We start from the raw sequence: 14,641 nt of genomic DNA on the forward strand, positions 1-14,641 counted from the left end.
GATGACGCTGTTGGTTGATAACTGATATTTGCTTAATTGTAACTAAATGATGTTTTTGTTTGCGCCTGTTGGCGTTATGCTTAATGCTTGATCTAAGCAATAGATGTCTGATATAAAATTTAATACAAGATCAAACATCTCCAAAAAGATAAGTGAAAGCTTAAGGATAGATCACAGGATAAATATATTGCAATCAAATTAGGCTTAAGTGTTTTGGGGTTGCTAGACTAACTCATAATAATTACGAGTTGAAATTTTGTTTTATAAGTATTTTCGAGTAATTTGACCAAATGAAGTATTTTTAATCAAATTAATTTGTGTTCAAAAAAAGTGTAGAGTTAGAGTTCAACTTTTTTTAAACTAACATACTTAGAATTAACTGTTATAGAAAAAAAAGATTTTGCGATTTTTCACTTTTTTTTATTTAAAATCCTTCTTACGATTTTATTTGTTGTTTACAAGATTGTTCATATTAGTAATATTAATTGTCCAAATAAGCTTAACTATTTAATACATTACATAAGTGTTTTATTATTACAAATTGCAGGAAAAATTAAAGTTAAACTTTTCACATTAAAAAAATATGTTCCTGATGTTTCCATAAAAATATTAAATTATTCATAACATAAAAAATCGTTCTCATATCACAGTAGTGACTTTATATTTCTAAAATTTCCTTTTTATTACAGAGACATTTAACTGTAAAAGCACCCTTAATATCACGATAGTTTTTTAAGAATTTAAAGTACCCCTTTCAACTCCGAGTAAACTTTTGACTTGTTCATTATATTTAATCAATACTACTTTTGATGCTTGAATATTAAGTTTTTCACCTGCATTAAGAAGCTGTAAACAAACAGCTTTGTCTATAAAGTCAGTAATTTTTAATTCTCGTAACAATTCCTTGGTACCAATTGCTGATGAGGCTGTAGATACAATCTAAAATATATTAGATATTTGTAAGATAATTTTATTAGCGTAACAATTTTTTGAAAATACTTGTTTCAAAAGTGTCTCTTTTGATTTAATTTTAAGAATATGACATAAGTCACTCAGAAGCAACCATTTTTCAGATCCTTCATTCTTTAACATATATGTAGGAGGTAGAGGCATGTCTGACTCTTCACATTCGAATTGATCTTCACTGTCACCATGAACCAGTTTTTCGATTATTAAGTCGTTAAGAGGTTCCTCTTTATAAATTATATTTTCTGAATCTGAACCTTTCCCATTTCTTAAATTTCGTCCAAAATTGCTTCCTGAATTGAAATTTTTACTTTTATTCAAGTTATCGAATTTATATACCGGCACATCATTTAATTCATGAAAACCAATTTCATTTATATCTATAAATAAAAAAGTATTTAAATTACATAATTCATTTGTTCTTTTTTTAAAAAAACTATACATTTTAAATTAAAAACTTTTCCAGCTTAATAATATTTATTTTATAAACAAAGTGATAGTGAAGGTAGGTATTACAAAATACTATTTTGATTTAATACTATTTAATTATATATTATATTAAAAAAATTGCGATGATTCGCATATCTCACTATTTTTGAAAAATCGTTACTAAAAGATAGAACCAAAGGACACAAATTTAAGTATAGACCTTACAATAACAGCGTCTTTGATGAAAGAGTGTAATTGTCGTTAAAATGAAGTATTTCATTTGAAGGTGAATTCATTGGTACGTCACAATAAGACGATCTGCTTTAAAAACGCTCCTAATTCCCTCATGAACTCTTTAAGAGCCTCGTCTGAAAGAACTTACTTGTTTTTTTTTTGATATTATTTCACTTCATTTGAAAGTTTTAAATGTAATTTTACGTCAATTTTTAAATACAAAATGACATTTTCAAAATTTTCGTTGAAAATATATGTGTGCTATTTTCAGGAAGTGAGATGAACTAGTGAATTCACCTTAATTGCAGTACTTTCAATTTTTCACATATTTGACTGATATACTTTTTTATTAAAGATTCTTTAATGGTCAATCATCCGGAGTGCGATATCAAAATCACACCATAATTGGTGCGGCAAACTGAAATTGCACCGACGTTTAATATACATTTATTATTATAAACATAAATTTAAACCAAATGAAAATAATATTTCACATAAATAATAAAAACAATAATAAAAACACACGCTTGGAATTGAAAATTCGATTCCGGTGCGGTTACTAAGTGGCAATTTTGATGGTGTTCATTTAAATACATGGAACGATTTTTTTTTAAACCGCATGTCACATATAAATTTTGTAGAGTCCCTAAATGTTCTAACTTTTGTGAGAATTCCATATAAAATCATCAGAAGCTGACGTGCCAATATGCAGCTTAAATACTGCAAAAATATTTTAAATTTACGTATAATATGTATGTACGTATTTATATGTAAGATATTAATAATCAGAAAAATTAAGTAGTCAGTTTCTGAAGATCTGTAACAAAAAAAGATTTTTAAGATTTAAGTTAGAACTTTAAGTACATATGTATCTAAATTCTCGAAAATTCCCTATTAAATGTCACGCCTTTTTAATTAATACAACTACAACAAAAAATCAATCTGAAAACTACAGTTTATTTTGATTGTAAAAATGATTCCGGTTAAACGATATGAGTATAAGAAAATCATTTACGTTAATTTTACAATCAATTTTAGTTTTCAAAGAATGAGTTAAACATTATTTTGTTCAGTTCGAGTATTGCCAATTTTAACATGAAAAAATTTTATAAGGCCCGCATAATTGCGATAACTTTCTTATCATGACCACTCCAAAAACTAGTATACCTTCGCTTTGTGTTCTGGTTCAAAAAAAATCCAGACAATTTTATTTGCAAGGAAACAGACGGGAAGAAATTTTAATACATAGTTTTAAAAATAATTACACAAATTATAATACCAAGTAGATGTTGTGATATTTTCTTCAAAAAAAATTATTCGTTCAGCTGCACACCAATCAATATTTATAACTTCATTATATATGTATATGGAAAATTAAATAAATAATACATACAATGGAAAAGAATCTATTTAAAACTTAAATCGGAAACTTTCTGTTATTTATGAAAGTACATATTATGTAGAGCATACGAGTACATATTTTTCTTTTTGAAAAACATATAGTTTAAACACTAAAAATGCGTTAAAATGAAGGTGTTATATATAGACAAAATAATGTCTTCATTGATTAATCATTGATATTTCAAATTCTTATACATATATGAAACATGAGGCTAAATAATTATTTGTAAACAAAAATACATGATTGTTTTCTAACGGGAGTATTTTTTGCCCTGTTTTTCTCTATTCTCTGCTTTATATTATGATGTTTGATATTAAATTTATTCATAACAACTAACAAGTTTGATGGAAAATGAAGAATGAATTATGGATTGAAAAAATTAGCAGGATGCAAAAACTATGCGATGAATATGTATTAAATTAAGAAACTAGCAGGATTAAAAAATAAGATAGAGATAGGAGAACAAGAAATCAAAAAGCTGATTAAAAATCTTATGTGAATTATTATTGATATCTAATGTGTATGATATCTAGTGTATTGTAAATGGCAGATGTGTACTAATGTAAGAATTGTTACTAAGAATTGTAATAAGGTAGTATGGTGGTGTCAGAGAAGAAAAATACAGTTAAAACTTTTGCTACAATTTTTAAAAATATACCACCTATAATCATCAAACCGAAAAAAAAGGCAAAGTGTGTCTCAAACGAAAAAAAACTTTGAAAATAGTGAACCTAATATCATAAATTTTAATTAAATAAAAACTGGTATAGTTGCAATTGAAAGTGAGAATGATGATGAGAGAAAAAATAAAAGAATTGATTGAAGAGAAGTTAGGTGATAATTATAATGTTAATATTTCTAATGAGACCGACAAGATTGTTTGTAAGTAATATGATAGTAAGAAGTGCAGAAGAAATTGTTGAAGAAATAAAAAAACGGAATTTAGATTTAAGAGAGTTCAATACAAAATGCTTAAGAATATTTGAATATAAGAAAAATAACATGCGATTGTGGAAAATGATAATGATTGTTTTCGCAAAGCTTTAGAAAAAGAACAAATTATAATTGGTTGACATTTTTGTAGAGTGTATGATGTAACATATGTATGTTTTTGTTTATTTATTTATTTCTCTGAAGAGCAAACGCCTTCTCGTATGGAGTTTGCAATGTTAATTACATAACATGTAATTATTTTTGTATAAAATTACATATATAGCTAAATTAAATTTCTAAGTTAAGAAAAAATAGTAAAAATTAAATAGAGAAAAAAAAATTACAATAGTACAAGATGTTTAAAAGTGTTATTAAAAAGAATTTATAAATCTATATTATATTATACAAGCCAAATCCGATGGCACAACCATCGTGTATTTTTGCTTATATTCTTCATCTTCGGAAGAGTAACATAGAAAAAGAAAATGATAAAATAAAATTATTCTGAATTCTTCTAACATTTTAAGTATGTATATTATATTATAAATTGTAAACAGATTTGTTGCAGAACTTTTACATTTTTCGTGTTATTTTCTGATAAGTATAATAAGCGTGTTACGCAGCAAAAGTAATAACATAAGTACATATATGTATAATTTATTTTTAATATTATTGTTTCCTTGCACATTTTCTGCAAAATGAATAAAATCAGCAAAGAAATAGAGTTCGTGCATGAATCATAATAACGTAAAGTCGTGCATGAACCATAATAACGCAAACAATAAAAAGTTTAGCGTTAATTACATGCATTTAATTTATGTTATAATACAAAAAATAATAATTATGTATATGAAAATGTGTAAATATGTATATAATAATTAAGGTTCAATTGGTTTATAGTTAAAGTAATCGACACATCCAACATTATGCAAATATAAAGTAAATGAAACAAAAAATACGGGCCAAGTTTGCGGGCCATTTTTGCGCGTATGAAGAGAAATAACCAGCCAATTTGTATGAAAATTAATGTTTACATTCAGGATGTAAACACCATGAACTTATAATTATTTTTGGGAATGGCAGGGCTCAGAAACCCAAACATGGGCCGAAATTAGATTTGTTATCACAGCTATGGAATTAATTAATGGAATTTCTTGAAATTAAAATTTTGAATTCTGTTTGTATTTTTCCTAGGTATGTTAACTAAAAGTGTACAAGCCTTCCTATAATTTGTGAGAAAAGTCATTTTCATTGTCTTATGCAACATTTTAACTGAACTAGACAATGTCTTGCAGTCGATTATGTGTTGTCCATATAAGACTTAGTTTTGATGTAAATCAACATAATACTTGCAAAGGATAATATAACATATTATATTAGTTAATATGTTATGTTTATGTAGAACTTAATATTTATATGACATCTGTATGTTTAGCTTCATGTCAATATGAATTTATTCTTGTAGAGCATTTTTATATTATGTGATTAAAGCACATTGTACAGGTGCTAGAGCAAACCAACAATGTAAAGAGAGGTGAACTTTGCTCATGTTCATTTAAATTATTTCTCACTGACTGACTAAATCTGAATCTGAATAATGAGCACTGAGGGTATATGGACGTAATCTTTTATATTTTGCGAATCAACGGCTTACCTTATCTAAGTTTTAATTTTCTTTTCTTCATTAAATGAATTACTAATGTGTATATACCTGCATATTTCAGCAAGTTGGGTCTCAATACATTGCCGGTGACCAAATCTAAAATGTCAAAAATGGTGAACATAAGAAAACCTACATATGTTGAATCTGTGCTGAATATTCTAATAACTAAGTTACGCAGAGATGTTTATGAAAAGTCCTATAAATTTTATTTCTACGGAGGAAAAAATCTTAAAATTTGAAATAACGTATGTAGCTCTTTTATTTATACATATACTCAGTTTTTCTAAATTGTAGGATCTATGATATAGGAACATAAAGTGAGTCGCTCACAGGTGAGCTCAGACTCTACGATCCCTTTAAATTTGCTAAAACCAACGTAAGTATTTTTCTTATTTTTTATAGTTTTGAAGTCCAACATGTTAATTTTGTTTTAATGTTTTCAAAAATATTTGAAATAAGTGCGATTCGCACTAGGGGTTTCTAGTGTAAGTATAAATAAAAAATATAAATAATTATCAAATAATAAAAAAGAGAAAAAAAAAAGCTTTCAAGTGATTAGAAAATTAACAGATTGCAAAATTTAGATTTAGGATAAATTGTAATTTTATTTATTTATTTGGAAGCATAATGCGCTTACGACGAAAATTTTACAAAGTATATCCCATTCCAAAAATGGCCCCGGTGGCCAAGTGGTCAGACACTCGCTTGTAAACTGAAATAAATTACGAGGGGTGTGGGTTCAAGTCCCATACACGCCGCAAATTATAATAAGGGAAGATTTGGCTGAATAAGCAAAACCTTTAGCTTCCACAGCGGTGATATAGCTAAAAATAATTGAACATTAGTATAACGTAAATACAAAAAAATTACCTTCATATATCCAAAAATAATTAGTACATAACCCCACATAAAAAATAAATAATAATAAAAATATAACTTCATCAAATATATAATATAGCATATAACATAATATGACGACTGACACGAAAAACGTGATCTAATAAACCATGAGCGAAGACAGTGACGGCGTCATACTGCAAAGATGGAAAGTAAATGGAATTTACAATGCAGATAGCTACGGTATGCTAATCACCTTGCCTACTGAATTTCAACGAATTAACGAAACAGAAACAGAGCCTCGGATATCGAAACACGGTAACGACCATTAAGGTCCAGAACTGGAAACTGGAATGTTAGAACGCTAAAAAAAGACTGGCACAAGTGAAAAAGGAACTTCTAAAATACGGGGAGATATCCTTGGTATAAGTTAAATGAGATGGCCCGGAATAGGTGAACTTGCGACATCAAACGGCAATATCATAGTATATAGTGGTAATATAGACAGCGAACCCGGAGTTGGAATACTAATTTTTAGGAGACTCAAGAAAAGTCTAATAAGTTGGCGCACAATATCTGATAGAATAATAATCGCAAGAATACACACGAGAATGAGAAAAATTACGCTAATACAATTTTACGCACCTACAGAGTTAGCAAGTGATGAGATAAAAGATGAACTTCACGCACAGCTAACGGCAAAATTCAGCAACATCCCCAGATCAGATATTGTAGTAATGATGGAAAAACAAAATTAAATTTGAAGATGTTGTGTAACAAGTTATAATGTAATTGCGAAAAAAATAAATAAGGTTTTTTAGAATGTTTTTTAGACAACTTGAAAAAATATGTATGGTTAATCCGAAAGAATCTTATGCAGAGATTCCGCAAACAACGGAAATTCAAATTCAGAAATATCAGTATGGAAGAACTTAAAAATATTTGGGGAAATGTGAATGAAAAAAGGGTGAAAAGGGTATTGACATGAAAATTATTGGAACATACTAGGAAAAACGTTAGCGGAAATTTAAAAAAGTATAATTGATTATGACTTTTTTCCAAGTTGCTAGAAAGAGTCAGTTATAGTACCTGTTAGGAAGTCAAAAATCCAATTAAATGTGATGGCATGCGTAAAATAAATATGTTACCTACTTTTAAACAAATTGTTAAAAAATTTGAGCAAATTCCACTTGAAAAAAATTTAAAAAAAAAAATTTCAAAGTACAATCTGGCTTTCCTAAAAACCATTATTACAAGTCGGTGTTGAATTGGACCATAGTGAAACTGAAGGAAATAACGGAGACGAAAAAATTATTATAGTTGTATTTTAGATTTTCAGAAAGCTTTTGAGACATACTATTGAAAAAAATTGGAGAAAAATTATTTTAAGGACAATGAGCTGAGATTTTTCAATTTTATTTAGGAAACCGTTCTCCAAAAACTAAATTCAATAGTATTTATTCTTCACATCGTGAAATTGATATTGTAGTAGCTCGATGATCAATTTTAAGGACATTGCTAATCTTAATTTACATTAATAATGTAAAAAGCATCCTAAATTTTTCGGAAATTAAATTACTTGGTGATGATGCATTTATTTATGTGACCGATAGCGATGAAAAACGTTGCAAAGAAAATTAGAACAAGATTTGAACTCGTTAAATATATGGTTACATAAAAATAAGCTAAAGCAAAATACAGATAAAACTAAATTTATGGAACTGAATAAAAATAGATTTTTGTAGGCGATATAAATATTGGCGGTGAAGACATAAGGAAGGTAGAATGCTTGAGATATTTAGAAGTTTTTGTAGACGATAATAAAGCAATAAAATAGGGAATACAATCAACAACATTTCCCAAAACAGAATTTAGTACCCTACGAAAAGTAAAAGTCTCTAAACCTACCAAAAAAGACCTACCTTTACATGGTGACAATCAAAGAATATGAGACAAATCTACACCACGCAATTCAATTTCCCATTTGTCTTCTCAAATACCTACATTACAAATAAATAAAAATATCTACATTACAAATATTGTACATCTGTGGATGTAAGGAAAACAATTTGACCCAAATAAATTCGACCAAAGAAATTAGTAAGATCAAACTTTTAAGTATAATACCAAAATAACATAAATACATATACTTTCCTTCAATTTAGATAAAATTATTCGTTGAAGATTAAGTTAGAAGCTAACTTATGTAACACCACATGCGGCCGCCAGTCATAATCCGACGAATAATCGACACACAAGAACAGATGTCGAAGAACTTCATGGATTCACAAACTCAAATCACTTAAACCAAAGTAACCGAGGTCATTCACAATGCTAGAACAAATTTTATCAAAAAGAAACTGTTTACCAGCTGAGAAGACAAAAATAACAACAAAAAGATTAGAAATTATCAGACCCAAATTTATAATTTATTAGATCATGAACCTTCAATCCAAAAAACTTTCCTCGGCTAACCCTTTAAAAAAAATTTATAAAAAAAGGATAGGAAAAAAGGATTGAATCATAATTTTGCGGAATAACGGTTTTTTCGTTAACTGGCAAGAGATCATCTGTGCTTTCGATTTTAACTAATAAACACGCAATCATTCACAAAAAATTCATAATTCACACAATTTAGAAGTCGTACATATGTATGTATATGGAATACATAAATTATAAAAGATTTTTACGATAAATACAACATTGTTATAATGCTGTTACACATTCTGCAAACCAAATAAAATCGGTAAAGAAATACGAGTGCTTTATCGAGTAATATATTAAAATTATTAACATTCAATAATCGTTTTGTACAATTTTTTAACCTTTCAAACATGTTAACACAAGTTGTGTAAATAATAAATACAACAAAATGATACAAAACATAAGCAAATTTTCAATACGTTGTGTTATTTAAGTTTAATACATTAATTTTGCTCGCAGATGAAGTGAATGCAAATTTAAAATTTTTACATGAACATAAACTTTGCGTATTCCAGAAAGTGTGTGGTACCTACATTCTTAGGCAACAGCTTGTTTATTCATATCGTGCGCTGTTTTACTTTTCTTTTTTGACGTATGCAAAATACATTATGTTGTTATAACAATCATGTTAGTAAATTTAATATAGAATAAAATTTGTATTATGGCATGCGTATTTTTTTTGATATGAATGACGTTGTTCTACAACCTAGATGACAGACATTGTGAACGTTCGTGCCAATTTAAAAAAAATAAAATTGGCTTTCAAAAGTGCCAAGTGTTTCAGAAAAAAAAATTCAGTAAGTATCAAATTTTTGAGTAACGAAAAAATTAAATTTATTAATAACTCTAACTAGCTCTTTATGTCTTGAACTGAAACAAATTTACATCGGCTCCATTTAAAAAAAATAACTAAAAATTAAGTTGATACAAAAAAGACTGAACTGTCTCTAACTGAAATAGAATTTAAATTCAGCTTTTCCGAAATTCGGAAATAAAAATGAATTTCCATTTTGACAATATTTCCAAAAAAATCTCCTTCCCCTTCTGTAATATTTCAATTTTTTAAAAGTTACCAATTGTTTTCTTGGAAATAATGTATTAGAATAAAGTTATTTCATTATTTTCTCTTTGATTTGGTTTCTAATCACTTTTAAAAATAAAATCGAGTTGAAAGTTCGACGTTATTTAAATAATTTTGGAAAAAATATCAGTACTAATTTATTTCTTTCGACATCCCAGTGCACCAAAAAATGAAGTGACAAAATATATAAATAGTTAACAACATCCCACGTGCCATTGAAAATTTGAAATGTGTCAATCTTGGCACGCGTGCCACTCAATCCGATTCTATGACGTTAGTACATCCATGAACACCATGCCGGTCCAAGAAAAAAATTACAAGGCTCTATTTTCAAATTACAATCGTTTTTTAAATTCTAGTTTATTTCAAATCATTACTCATTTACGGACTAAAATACATACTGGCTGGTTATGGGAATTTTATATTTTGCGTATCAACGGTTGATTCATTCATTGATTTAATTATTTTTCTAAGCCAATTTATTAGAAAATTTGAATTCTAAGGTTTCTCTACGAATTTTGATGCTTGAATCATGTACATTTCTAGGAAATTATATAGCTTTTCAAAAAAAATTAAATTTTTGAATCTCAAGACTCAAAGTTATTTATATAGTGAATTCTCTGGTTCAATTAATTATCTTTTATCCTCTAATTTTTACAAATGAAACTCGTTACTATTGTGCAGAAAACTAGGAAGGGTTTATCGATACTTTATCCCAGACTAGATGCAATTCAAAACTTATAAGTAATAACATAGCAGTCATTACAACGGTAATAGTTTATTTATTTATTTATGTCAAATTATTTAAAATAAAACTAAAACGTTCTCATAATACCTTTTAAATATCATTTCAATAATTCAAATCGTTTTTTATTTTTAAATCTTAAACTTCAAAACGAAATCCATTGTAACAATACTTTATTTTGAAGCTTTTAGATGGTTTTTTAATTTTCCTTTAATTAAATACATTCTTTCCTAGAACGTCATTTTCTAATAATTTACAATGAATCCCAACTCCGTTTGACCCTGGCGTCATGACCCACTTCAAAATAGAAAGTAGATATAATCTTTTGATTTATTTTGGATTCTTTTGTGTGCAATTTCATTATATGTGAGTTTTAGTTACAAATGAAAGTGGTTGACCTGATTGATATGATCGTCTTTTCTTATAATTAACCAACTTAAAGTTCAACTGTTTTAAGGCTTCCACTACTTTTTTTGCTTGTATTTTCTGTTATTGAGTTATGATTTCTGTTATCAAATGTTGAGAAAATAAAGATTCAAACTTAATGACAAATAGTATTAATGCACATATACCCACTTTTTGAGCTAATAAAAGAACTTGTTTTATATGACCATTAATATTCGTGAAAAGGTTACCCAAAGGGAGAATTTAGGATTTTTTTTTGAAAATCTAAAAAAAAAAACACATGGAAACAGTGAGATAGCTTTATAATAACTATTAAGGAAGACTTGATCGCGATAATGAATCAATAGAGAACTAATTCAGCCCTTTAAGTAGAAACCCCGTTAAAAGAAGCAATGTATTAGCAGCTTTCTTTATTCTTTATCACTCGACAAAATTTGCAGTCAATTATTACATCTACTTCTGAAAAAATTCGGGCACCTTACTCAGCGGAAATACTCTTCGAGAACTTCGCGCGAACTTGTGGGGGTGTCGTTATTTATCCCAGGTTTGTTAAATGGCAAGATGTAGGATGTCTGAGTCAGACTAATATTAAATTAACTTTGTGCCATTCATCGAAAATTTCGAAATGTAAATATTAACAGAAGTATTCTGAATTATTTATAATTAATACAAGTATTCTAAAAAAAACGTACCATATTTTTTCCACGGGCCTGGCAACATCCATGGGGTTTTTAAAGTTACATTATTTTGAACATCTTCAATATGACTTAAAATAAAGCTTTCAACTTCTTCAGTATTGGCCAGCATCAAAGGCGTTTGCCCTAAATTTATAATAAATGATATAACAGCAATTTACATATAAATTTTAGAAAATGTTGCAAAATTACCAGTATAGGTCGTTAATAAAGGATCTGCTCCATACGACAATAATAGTCTTATAATTTCAACAGAACCAGCTTCACTAGCCTCGTGCAATGGTCTTATACCGGAATGAGCTGCTTGACTATGATCTGCACCATATTGTAAAAGTAATCGCACTATATCAATGCGATTTTGTTGGCATGCTTCATGCAATGGCGTGTATCCCGCATTGTCTTTGGGATTTGGGTCCATATTCAATCTCTCTAAGCAATAAGCTATCACATCTAAATACCCCAAACGTGCAGCTTTATGCAAATAACTTTGTCCTAAGCTTTTGTTGATCACCCAATTTTTAATTTCCTTGCAAACGTCACCTTCAACTTTTGTACCAAAAACTTTTGGAAAATTTTTCTTCCTTGTAAGAAAATTTGCAGTTTTAGATGCCGTTATTTTTTTTTTTTTTTTAATATAATCGAATCCAGAACTTCCTTTTTTGCGATATTTATTGGTTCTTTTTTGTTTGCACACTTTAGATTTCATTGAACAAGTTTGATCACATTCTAAATTATCAGGTACAGAATTATTTCGTACTTCATTGTTTTTTGTTGAAATTTCATTAATCGGTTCTTTTATATTTTCTTCATTTTTTGAACTAACGCTGCAATTTTCAACTGTTAAACAAGTTTCATGTGTACTATTCTCAACACCAACATTTCGTAGTTTTCTTATTTTAAACCCAAAATCGGCGTTAATTTCCTCCAAATATTGTTTGAATTTTTCTTCAAAACTCATTTCATTCCCTTCGTTTTTAACTTGAAATAGTGCTATTCCTGGAGGTGCGGAAGCTGGTCGATCCTCTCCAACAAAAATTTCTCTAATGTGTTCCTTATTCTTTAAAATACGGGATTCGGTTCTTGTACGAGCTTTCAATACTTCAGTATCGAAGACACTAAAATGATTTGAATTCGTCTTCTCCTGGGCGCCAGTCGCATTAGCATAATAATATTTTTCCGATTTTGTTTTTCTGTAGGATGCATTTCTAAATATTCGTTTAGGCCCATTTGTAAAACTAATTGCTCTGGAGTGAAGAATATCGATTATTGAATTTGACGAAGCACGCAAAGTTGTGTCGTTGTGTGGAACGTCTGGTTCGTTTGTACTCGTTTTGGTAAGAATACTTCTGTTTTCTGCTGTTGCAAAAGATGAGTTGTACTCCTTACCGCCTTGTATAGTAATTAATCTCAAAGGTATTTTTAAGGATTTTTTATATTCAAAAACTTCGCGCTGCCAACCAGGAGGAAACTTCGAAGTATCGTTATGACTTAATGACTTTTCTTTAGAAGATATGGAAATATTGTTATTTCGTTTTTTTTTACATTTTATTTGCTGTGCTTCGCTTTTTTTAATGGAGGTAATAGAGTTTTTGTATGAAGCTCGAGTAATCTTTTGCTGAACGTTTTTTAATTTGATATTAGAACTTTTTTTTAAACTAACGTTGATTTTATTATTAATGTGTCTTCTTAAAGATTTTTCCCCATTTTTCAAATTAGCATTTGACGTTTTGGTCATAATAACTTTCTTGTTTCTTAAAATTCTACTATATTCCGATTTGTTCATTGCATCTTTACTGATATCCTTCTTATTGATTTTATTTTTAGAAAGATTTCTTGGACATTGTTTTTCATTATGATTTGCTAGTAGCTTTTGCCCAACTATGTTTCCCGCAGGGTTAAATCTTAAACTTTTCCTGTTGCAGTGACTATTAATAAAATTTTTTTCTTTTGATGTTTTTTCGTGTTTTTCTAAAAAATTGATAAGATTCTCCTTTATTTTGGAATTTTTATCGATACTTTGATTTGAAATTTCCTTTTTAGTTTCGTTTTTTCCTGATTTTCTTATATCATTTCTTTTGCGGTGCACTTTGCTAAAATTGTCTTCTTCTCTAGAAAAATCTTTAATAAAATAGTCTATTTTTTCTAGTTTTTCCTTTATCTGACAACCTTTTATTTTGTTTAACGCATTTAGGTTATCTTGTTTATTTTTGTCAGTAACATTTCTAGATTTTAGTTTTTTTTCTTCCTCATAGTTTTTAATGTTCAAAAACCTTTTCCGTGCATTCTTTTCATTTTTGGTTGAAGAAGTAGTTGGGTTTTCGGTTTTTTTTTGACATAATTCATTTAATGGTTTATCTTCTTCAGTTGAGCTTTTTGAGTTTGCCCTGTTTTCGCATTCTGATTTATGCTTATATATATTCTTATCATGGTCATTAGCTATTTTCCTTACATATTTATCTTTTGTTTTTACATTTGCTGATGTACTTAAGATATTTTTTGTGTCATAAACAAGTTGTGTTAGGAAGTTGTTGCACTTAAAGCTCCAATCTTTAAAATCAAATTCGGCATTTAATTCATTACAAGAATTTGACATTGTTTGATTTTCATCTATATTGAATTTAACAGCAGAACTAACATCGCGATTTTCAGGCTTCCGATTTGATCGTGTTGAAATTAAGTCAAATCCTTTGAGTTCTCCTTTAGTTCGTATTCGCGTGGAGTCGAATTCATTTACCTTTTTTTTTGCATCAATCAGTTTTATGGTTAA

General features: G+C 28.3%; 1 protein-coding gene across 2 annotated transcripts in view; it reads right to left on the reverse strand.

The window, feature by feature from the left end:
- Window positions 1–398: 398 nt before the first annotated feature.
- Window positions 399–14,641, reverse strand: part of LOC129611507 (putative uncharacterized protein DDB_G0282133) — a 33,749-nt gene continuing 19,506 nt past the window's right edge. The window contains exons 2-5 of one of the 2 annotated variants that reach the window (XM_055524687.1): window positions 12,067–14,641; window positions 11,872–12,000; window positions 1,000–1,346; window positions 399–939 (exon numbers count right to left, since the gene is read on the reverse strand). The exon at window positions 12,067–14,641 is cut by the window's right edge and continues 4,627 nt beyond it. In XM_055524687.1, the coding sequence (XP_055380662.1) occupies window positions 733–939; window positions 1,000–1,346; window positions 11,872–12,000; window positions 12,067–14,641 (3,258 nt within the window). In that variant the 3' untranslated portion in view covers window positions 399–732. Of the gene's footprint in view, window positions 940–999; window positions 1,347–6,264; window positions 6,498–11,871; window positions 12,001–12,066 lie in introns of those variants that run through there. The other variant, XR_008697172.1, reaches the window with a different exon arrangement.

The sequence above is a fragment of the Condylostylus longicornis genome, unplaced genomic scaffold, assembly GCF_029603195.1.
Source record: "Condylostylus longicornis isolate FDR11 unplaced genomic scaffold, ASM2960319v2 ptg000051l, whole genome shotgun sequence".
In the NCBI taxonomy this organism is placed as follows: domain Eukaryota; kingdom Metazoa; phylum Arthropoda; class Insecta; order Diptera; family Dolichopodidae; genus Condylostylus; species Condylostylus longicornis.